We start from the raw sequence: 10,656 nt of genomic DNA on the forward strand, positions 1-10,656 counted from the left end.
TTCCTCCCAAGAATATTTTATAGAATGATTCTTACTAATGTTTTTTTTTGCTTATTATATCTAGCAGATTGTTGATATAAATAACAAATTAGATTGAACCTAAAACTGATCCTCGCAGAAAGCTAGTAATTACAGTAAACTGATTATACTGAGTCTCACTAAGAACAACTCCTTGAGATCTGTAAGTTAGGAAGGTTTTAATCCAATTGAGAAAATTATTTTTGATTCCATGTAAGTTTAGTTTGTAGAACATGGTGATGTGACACTTTAATAAAGAATCTAGAATCTTTCTTAAATCAAAGGGTTACATTAGCTTTAGACCACGAAGCTTGGAATTTTACTTTTGAAAGGTATATATATATATATACCTTTATATATATATATATATATATATACATATATATATATATATATATATATATATATATATATATATATATATATATATATATATATATATATATATATATAAATATATATATATATATATATATATATATATATATATATATATATATATATATATTTATATTAAACTAAAAACACAAATATTTTATAACATTACCATATTATCAAAAAAATATCATACTGGTATGGTGGAAACGAAGAGATATCCTTCTGCAAACTGAGTTGGTGGAGAATCATCGTTAAAAAATCGACATATAAGAGTTATGTTATTCACAATTTGGATGTCTATAGATTTACATCTATCAAAACTGTTATAACAAACAGTAATGCAATCTTTGTAATCCCTGCGTGTTTCCACAAAGTTTGTACTATATGTTACTTGTTTATCATGAAAAACTGTGAATGAGTAGCGAGATGATAATTTGCTTGATGGATAAAAAAACTGCGCTCTTGAGTAAGTTAAGAAAGTAATCATACAAAACACAGAGACAAGTGACATTTTTTTTTCATTTGTGTTCAACCTATACAAAATTTAAAATTAGATAATCATTTTAAGAATATATAGTTTATATTGTTAACTATTATACATTATTGTATTTTTAGTGTCATGCATTAAATATATATATATATATATATATATATATATATATATATATATATATATATATATATATATATATATATATATATATGTATATATATATATATTAATTTATATATATATATATATATATATATATATATATATATATATATATATATATATATATATATATATATATACATATATATATATATATATATATATATATAATATATATATATACATATATATATATATGTATATATATATATATATTAATTTATATATATATATATATATATATATATATATATATATATATATATATATATATATATATATATATATACATATATATATATATATATATATATATATATATATATATATATATATATATATATATATATATATTATATATATATATATATATATATATATATATATACATTAGGTTAGGCTGAACAACAAATTAATGATAAAAAACCAACTGGTTATCAGTTTTAGCCGATTCACTTGAGGTTATATAAAAGATCTAAAATGTTGTCGAACTTCTTAGGGTAAAAATCCTTAAATTCTTTATAAAATGTGTTTTATTTCTTTAATGTGTATAAACTTTACACTAAAAAATGCAGAGTTTGACTTAATTATAATTCTATGAAATTTTTTTTGTAATCTAAATTTAAGAAGTTATTTACAGAAAGCGCAAAACAAATAGACTTTTCTTATAATAACTGACAGATTTAGTATCTATTTGGTTGTTTTTCAGATACATAATTAAATAAATACCATAAAAATGTCAACAAAAAATAAGCTACTAAATCAAATAAATACATTTTGGATGAATGCTTTAAACTGTTAAAACAATTACCTTTTTAAAACCTTCCTACTTCAAAGCAAGTAATTGAAAGATTTCTTTACTTTAAGGCTATAGAAAAGACAGTGTTCATAGAGATGTTAGAGTAGAACTATTCAATCTATGGGTAAGTTATAGTATTTATCCAATATCTGTCATTAAAATTAAAACAAAGCTACTCAGTTACACTGAAAATATTTATAAATTTGTGAACTATGACAAAAAGAAAGGAGGACCAAAATATAAAACAGATACAACAGGATTTATAGAAGAAGCAAATCAATTATTTGAAGTGCCAATCTAAAAATCATGAAAACTAAGTTACCTATATTTATAAAACATTCTGTATTTATATTATTAGATTATTTTTAATTTTTACTTAGTAAAAATTAAAAATAATCTAATAATATAAATACAGAACTTAGTAAAGGTAAATGGAACTAATGTTAATACTGCCCAGCAAACATGTCAGCGTTGAATCAACGTTGAAAACCGGTCGCAGCGTAGAAAAAGCGTTACAGTCACAAAAACAACGCGCTTTCAACGTTGAATCAATGTTTGTTATTGTATACTAAATCGCAGTAAATTTAAACGTTGAATAAGCGTTGAAATTGTAACGTAATTTAGCTTCTCAAAAAAAGACGTTTATTCAACGTGGAATCAACTTACGCAAAAAGCCATTTTAAAGACGATTCAAAATCTATGCTTCATCAACGTTAAAAATAAACCGCTTTTTAAACGTCACATTTTCAACGTTGAATAAGCGTATAAATATCAACTTATATTATCTTCTCAAAAAACCGCGTTTATTCGACGTTGAATAAAAGTACGCAAATAATCACTGTAAAAACGTCGCAAAGTTGAAGGTTTATTATCAACGTTAGACATTATCTGCTTTTTCAACGTATTTAAGCTATTTATGGAACAACGCTTATTCAACGTTACATATACCAACGTTGAAAATGTGGTAGTTAAAAAACGTTGAAAAAGTGTTATTTTGCCAACGTTAATTAAACATTGTTTTGACAACGTTGAGGAAGTGACACATTGAAAAATATTGTCTCATTAACTAGCCATTACAAAATAATTTGCCGTAAAGAAAAGGCAATGAAAACTTAATAGAATGCATGCAGATGGTATAAAAAAAATATTTTGATAAAGTTATGTTTTATAACTTCTTTTTATTGCGGCTAATTTAAAACTTTTAGATTTTGCATCAAATTGTATATAATATACATAAATCTCAGAGTATATTCGGTTTATTCAGGTTATTTTTGTAGATGATTTATTTATTTTAAAATGACCATTTTAATAAATTGCAAAGTTGTATTAAATATGTTATTTCTAAGTTACAAATAGCACTTAATTTTAATAAGATTCAGATGTTTTAAGTAATATCAAAATTAATAAAACATAATAAGTCAGACTAAATTTAGTCTGTTCACAGACTAATTTTTTTATTTATTTGAAAAACTTTAAGCACCTTACCCTAATTATAAAGCAAATAGTCAGTATAAAATCTTCGACCAATAATGAAAGTATGCATTATTAAGTTTTTTTTATACAAAAACACGTTTGGATAAGAAACTTTATTTCCATTTTTTTGAAAAACTTCTAATTTTAATAGGAAAAGATTTGAGTTAAAAGATTTAAAGTTACTGGAGGTCATTAAATTTTACAGTACTTATTGCTATTTTAATTGTTTTATATGAATAAAAAAACTGTTATAGTTTTATATTAATGGTGAAGTACTATATCAAATAAACATCTAATAAGTCATATTTTTATTTTGGGATAAGTAAAATTTTGATTCTGTTTATTGTATTATGATTGCCTAGATATATATCGTAATCTGTTTGCACTGGGTCTACATTTTAGTTTTTACATTTTTGTTTATATTTGTTTTACTAAATAATTACTTATAAGTATCTATTATTAGATAAAGAAGTAGGCGAAGGATTTAATTTTAACCTAATATTAATTATTAGTCATATCTGATTTTAATAATACTGTTTAAATTTTTATGACATGTGATAATTTGATTTTAGGTGTAAGTTTATTTAGTAAAGTTCTGGTGGATCAAAGATAGAGGAATGATATGGTTTTAACTGGTTTCCATCTTATGAACAAAGTACATTATATGATTTAAATTGATGGTTTATAGTTACAACTAGTCAAGTGAAGGTTTAATTTAGTTAAGTGGAATGCATAGACGTAGGTATACGTATATATATATATATATATATATATAGATATATATATATATATAGATATATATGTATATACGCATATATATATATACATCGATATATATATATATAGATAGATATATAGATATATATAGATATATAGATATAGATATATATATATCTATATAAATATATGTGTGTACATATATATATATAGATAGACTATATATATATATATATAGATATATATATCTATATATATATATATATCTATATATATATATATCTATATATATTTATATATCTATATATCTATATATATATATATCTATATATATATATATCTATCTATACATATATATATCTATATCTATATATATCTATATATCTATCTACATATATATCTATGTATCTATATATCTATACTCATTTATATATCTATCTATATATCTATCTACATATATCTACATCTATATATATCTATATACATATATCTATCTATATATACATCTCTCTATCTATCTCTCTATCTCTATATATCTATATCTATATATCTATATATCTATATCTATCTATACACATTAGGTTACGGCTGAACACCAAATTAATGCTAAAAAACCCAACTGGTTATCAGTTTTAGCCGATTCACTTGAGGTTATATCAAAACGATCTAACATGTTGTCGAACTTCTTAGGGTAAAAATCCTTAAATTCTTTATAAAATGTGTTTTATTTCTTTAATGTGTATAAACTTTACACTAAAAAATGCAGAGTTTGACTTAATTATAATTCTATGAAATTTTTTTTGTAATCTAAATTTAAGAAGTTATTTACAGAAAGCGCAAAACAAATAGACTTTTCTTATAATAACTGACAGATTTAGTATCTATTTGGTTGTTTTTCAGATACATAATTAAATAAATACCATAAAAATGTCAACAAAAAATAAGCTACTAAATCAAATAAATACATTTTGGATGAATGCTTTAAACTGTTAAAACAATTACCTTTTTAAAACCTTCCTACTTCAAAGCAAGTAATTGAAAGATTTCTTTACTTTAAGGCTATAGAAAAGACAGTGTTCATAGAGATGTTAGAGTAGAACTATTCAATCTATGGGTAAGTTATAGTATTTATCCAATATCTGTCATTAAAATTAAAACAAAGCTACTCAGTTACACTGAAAATATTTATAAATTTGTGAACTATGACAAAAAGAAAGGAGGACCAAAATATAAAACAGATACAACAGGATTTATAGAAGAAGCAAATCAATTATTTGAAGTGCCAATCTAAAAATCATGAAAACTAAGTTACCTATATTTATAAAACATTCTGTATTTATATTATTAGATTATTTTTAATTTTTACTTAGTAAAAATTAAAAATAATCTAATAATATAAATACAGAACTTAGTAAAGGTAAATGGAACTAATGTTAATACTGCCCAGCAAACATGTCAGCGTTGAATCAACGTTGAAAACCGGTCGCAGCGTAGAAAAAGCGTTACAGTCACAAAAACAACGCGCTTTCAACGTTGAATCAATGTTTGTTATTGTATACTAAATCGCAGTAAATTTAAACGTTGAATAAGCGTTGAAATTGTAACGTAATTTAGCTTCTCAAAAAAAGACGTTTATTCAACGTGGAATCAACTTACGCAAAAAGCCATTTTAAAGACGATTCAAAATCTATGCTTCATCAACGTTAAAAATAAACCGCTTTTTAAACGTCACATTTTCAACGTTGAATAAGCGTATAAATATCAACTTATATTATCTTCTCAAAAAACCGCGTTTATTCGACGTTGAATAAAAGTACGCAAATAATCACTGTAAAAACGTCGCAAAGTTGAAGGTTTATTATCAACGTTAGACATTATCTGCTTTTTCAACGTATTTAAGCTATTTATGGAACAACGCTTATTCAACGTTACATATACCAACGTTGAAAATGTGGTAGTTAAAAAACGTTGAAAAAGTGTTATTTTGCCAACGTTAATTAAACATTGTTTTGACAACGTTGAGGAAGTGACACATTGAAAAATATTGTCTCATTAACTAGCCATTACAAAATAATTTGCCGTAAAGAAAAGGCAATGAAAACTTAATAGAATGCATGCAGATGGTATAAAAAAAATATTTTGATAAAGTTATGTTTTATAACTTCTTTTTATTGCGGCTAATTTAAAACTTTTAGATTTTGCATCAAATTGTATATAATATACATAAATCTCAGAGTATATTCGGTTTATTCAGGTTATTTTTGTAGATGATTTATTTATTTTAAAATGACCATTTTAATAAATTGCAAAGTTGTATTAAATATGTTATTTCTAAGTTACAAATAGCACTTAATTTTAATAAGATTCAGATGTTTTAAGTAATATCAAAATTAATAAAACATAATAAGTCAGACTAAATTTAGTCTGTTCACAGACTAATTTTTTTATTTATTTGAAAAACTTTAAGCACCTTACCCTAATTATAAAGCAAATAGTCAGTATAAAATCTTCGACCAATAATGAAAGTATGCATTATTAAGTTTTTTTTATACAAAAACACGTTTGGATAAGAAACTTTATTTCCATTTTTTTGAAAAACTTCTAATTTTAATAGGAAAAGATTTGAGTTAAAAGATTTAAAGTTACTGGAGGTCATTAAATTTTACAGTACTTATTGCTATTTTAATTGTTTTATATGAATAAAAAAACTGTTATAGTTTTATATTAATGGTGAAGTACTATATCAAATAAACATCTAATAAGTCATATTTTTATTTTGGGATAAGTAAAATTTTGATTCTGTTTATTGTATTATGATTGCCTAGATATATATCGTAATCTGTTTGCACTGGGTCTACATTTTAGTTTTTACATTTTTGTTTATATTTGTTTTACTAAATAATTACTTATAAGTATCTATTATTAGATAAAGAAGTAGGCAAAGGATTTAATTTTACGACTACAGAGGACTCCAAAAAAGAATGAAAGTAATATATGTCAGTGAATGATTGTGTTTCTCTTTGCATTTAACTTTTTATATGGTGATAGAATATATAAAACTTAATATTAATATATTAGTCATATCTGATTTTAATAATACTGTTTAAATTTTTATGACATGTGATAATTTGATTTTAGGTGTAAGTTTATTTAGTAAAGTTCTGGTGGATCAAAGATAGAGGAATGATATGGTTTTAACTGGTTTCCATCTTATGAACAAAGTACATTATATGATTTAAATTGATGGTTTATAGTTACAACTATTCAAGTAAGTTTAATTTAGTTAATTTATGCATATACGTATATATATATATATATATATATATATATATATATATATATATATATATATATATATATATATATATGTATATAAGCATATATATATATACATATATATATATATATATATATATATATATATATATATATATATATAATATATATATATATAAATATATATGTGAATATATATATATATATGTATATACGTATATATATGTATATATATGTATACATAGATATATATATATATACATGTATATATATATTTATATGCATATATGTATATATATATATATTTATTTATTTATATATATATACATGTATAGCATTAATATTTTTGATAAATTCAGAACTCTAACTATAAAAACAAAATTATTTACAATGGAATCTACATAACTTCAAAAATTTGATTGTAATCAAGAAAAAAATTATTTATAATTTTTTTTAAATCATTGTAAAAGTAACTATTTTAAATGAAATGAGCTATTTTACAATTATTTTAGATTTCAAAATTGCCCATATATATTTTTAACAAGGTTAAGGTCTGGACTTTGTGGCGGCCATTTAAGGATGTTAGCTTTACTTTTTTTTGAGGAACTATTGTGTCGCTTTGCATGTGTGTTTAGGGTCGTTGTCATGGTGAAAATTAAATTTGCGATCAATTCTTAAACGGATTGACATAAATTTTTTGAAAGCCAATTAACATACAACTTCCCTGTCATTATACATTCAACATTCACCAGTCGCCCGACACTATTTGAATCATAACATCCCAGAGCCATAGGCGAACCACCTCCATGCTAGACTTTTTTTGTAAGATTTCTATCTAAGAGTGCATCACAACGTCTGCGCAAAACTCTTTGTCGTCTTTAAGCCAAGTATTTGACATTTATTCTTATCAGTCCATAACACTAAGTTCCACAATGCCTCACACTTGTTAATATGCAGTTTTGCAAATGCTAAAAGTTTTTCTTTGCTTATACGACTACTGAGGGATTTACTTTTTTGGAGAAGGTTTATTTAAACCACCTTAATTATTAAATCACTTCAATTAATTCTTCTCTGTACAGTTCGATAGGAAACAGTTAATTTAAGATTTTCAAAAATATGCCTTATTTTATTGTTGAATTTTTTTTAGGTTATTATTTAATTTTTTTTTATCAGTGCAATTAAGATATTGGTTATTGTTGAAGTCTTAATGGGGCGAACAAGTCTTTTCTGATTTTCAGCAGAACCAGTTGTTTCATACTTTATACACATCTTCCTAACACCACTTACTGATATTTGATATTTTTCATCACATTGCTTGTAGGTTAAGCCCTTTTTTCGATCAAAAGTGACCCGAGATCTGATGTCCAATGAATAATTTTGATGATAAACCATTATTATTATTTTAACTTTTTCTAAAAATAAATTCCAAAAAATATAGTTTAAAATGCTTATTGTTAATAACTTTAACAAAATATTTTTGATGTTAATACTTTTAAGTAAATAGTTATTGACAAAGCATTATATTTCATAATAAAAATGTAGATGTTTCTTACTTTTGTCACATTTATTTTAGACAGAAAAACTGTAAGTTAGCAAAGTTCATTTAATAGAGTTACTTTTGCATTGAGTTAAAAAGAGTTATAAATGTTTTTTTTTCTCTCTGGAATCAAGTTTAAAAAAAAATTAAAACTTTTGCAGTTATATAGATTCTGACGTAAATAATATTGTATATATATATATATATATATATATATATATATATATATATATATATATATATATATATATATATATATATATATATATATATATATTTATATATGTATATATATATATATATATATATATATATATATATATATATATATATATATATATATATATATATATATATATATCAAAGTTATATATTTTGTATATATATATATATATATATTATATATATATATATATATATACAAAATTATATAATTTTGTATATATATATATATATATATATATATATATATATATATTTATATATATATATATATATATATACAATATTATTTGTATATAAATATATATATATATATATATATATATATATATACAATATATATATATATATATATAAAAATATATATATATATATATATATATATATATATATATATATATATATATATATATATATATATATATATATATATATATATATATATATATATTTATATACAGTAAACTCTTGGTTATTCGAACCTCCAAAAGGTATTAGAATTTATTTCGAATAACCCAAAACTCGAATAACTGAATATGCCCTTAAAATGACCTACTTTAAGTTTCTTTTAAATTTTAAAAAAAGTAGACAGTAAAAAAAAAAAGACACTTGGAATTTGGTGTTACTTTGGTTTTATTCTTGTAAAATAATAAATATTTTACAATTCATTGAAAATATATAGTTCATTTTTTAATCATTTATTGTTCCTGTAATGTGTTTTTTTATTTCCGATAGGAGCAAAAGTTGTTTCGAATGACCAAAATTTTGAACAACTGCAGTTTCGAATAACTGCCTTTCTGCATAACAGCATTTGCATTAGTTTGTTAAAGAAAAGTCACAAGAATAGAAAATTGCTTCAAATAAGCATACAATTTTAATAAATGCCGCTTCGAATAACCGGAAGTTTACTGTATAATATATAAATAAATATGTATATATATATACATATATATATATATATATATATATATATATATATATATATATATATATATATATATATATATAATTTATATATATATATATATAATCTATATATATATATATATATATATATATATAATTTATATATATATACATATGTAATTTATTTATCTATATATTTTATATATATATACATATGTAATTTATTTATCTATATATTTTATATATAATAATAATAATCCATTTATTTAACCATAAAATATGAAAATTTACAATAATATTTATAAACTCACATAAATAAGGTTAGGTGTAACTCATATAGTTAAAAACTAGTCAATGGAGTGATACCTGAACCTATAATTATAAATTATATATATATATATATAGTATATATATATATATATATATATATATATATATATATATATATATATATATATGTATATATATATATATATATATATATATATATATAGTATATATATATATATATATAAATATATATATATATATTTTTACTTTTTAAATTTAATAATAACTATACTAATTTAATAACATTTATTTTTTACATTTGCTTTTAGACTACTAATGGTACAAGTTATGTTTTTTAATTTAGATTCTGTATCTCAATGATATCCTGGCCTATCGATACGATAT

General features: G+C 21.5%; 1 protein-coding gene and 1 long non-coding RNA gene across 2 annotated transcripts in view; one reads left to right on the forward strand and one right to left on the reverse strand.

Moving 5' to 3' along the window:
• The window catches only part of LOC136079550 (uncharacterized), a 184,889-nt gene that overhangs the window by 168,938 nt on the left and 5,295 nt on the right, over positions 1-10,656 (reverse strand). The window contains exon 2 of the mRNA XM_065795387.1: positions 590-929. Within this exon, the coding sequence (XP_065651459.1) occupies positions 590-907 (318 nt within the window). The 5' untranslated portion in view covers positions 908-929. The remainder of the gene's footprint in view (positions 1-589; positions 930-10,656) is intronic.
• The window catches only part of LOC136078980 (uncharacterized), a 3,976-nt gene continuing 200 nt past the window's right edge, over positions 6,881-10,656 (forward strand). The window contains exons 1-3 of the long non-coding RNA XR_010637835.1: positions 6,881-7,027; positions 7,179-7,308; positions 10,616-10,656. The exon at positions 10,616-10,656 is cut by the window's right edge and continues 200 nt beyond it. This is a non-coding gene — a long non-coding RNA (uncharacterized LOC136078980). The remainder of the gene's footprint in view (positions 7,028-7,178; positions 7,309-10,615) is intronic.

Source organism: Hydra vulgaris, chromosome 04 (assembly GCF_038396675.1).
Source record: "Hydra vulgaris chromosome 04, alternate assembly HydraT2T_AEP".
Lineage (NCBI taxonomy): Eukaryota > Metazoa > Cnidaria > Hydrozoa > Anthoathecata > Hydridae > Hydra > Hydra vulgaris.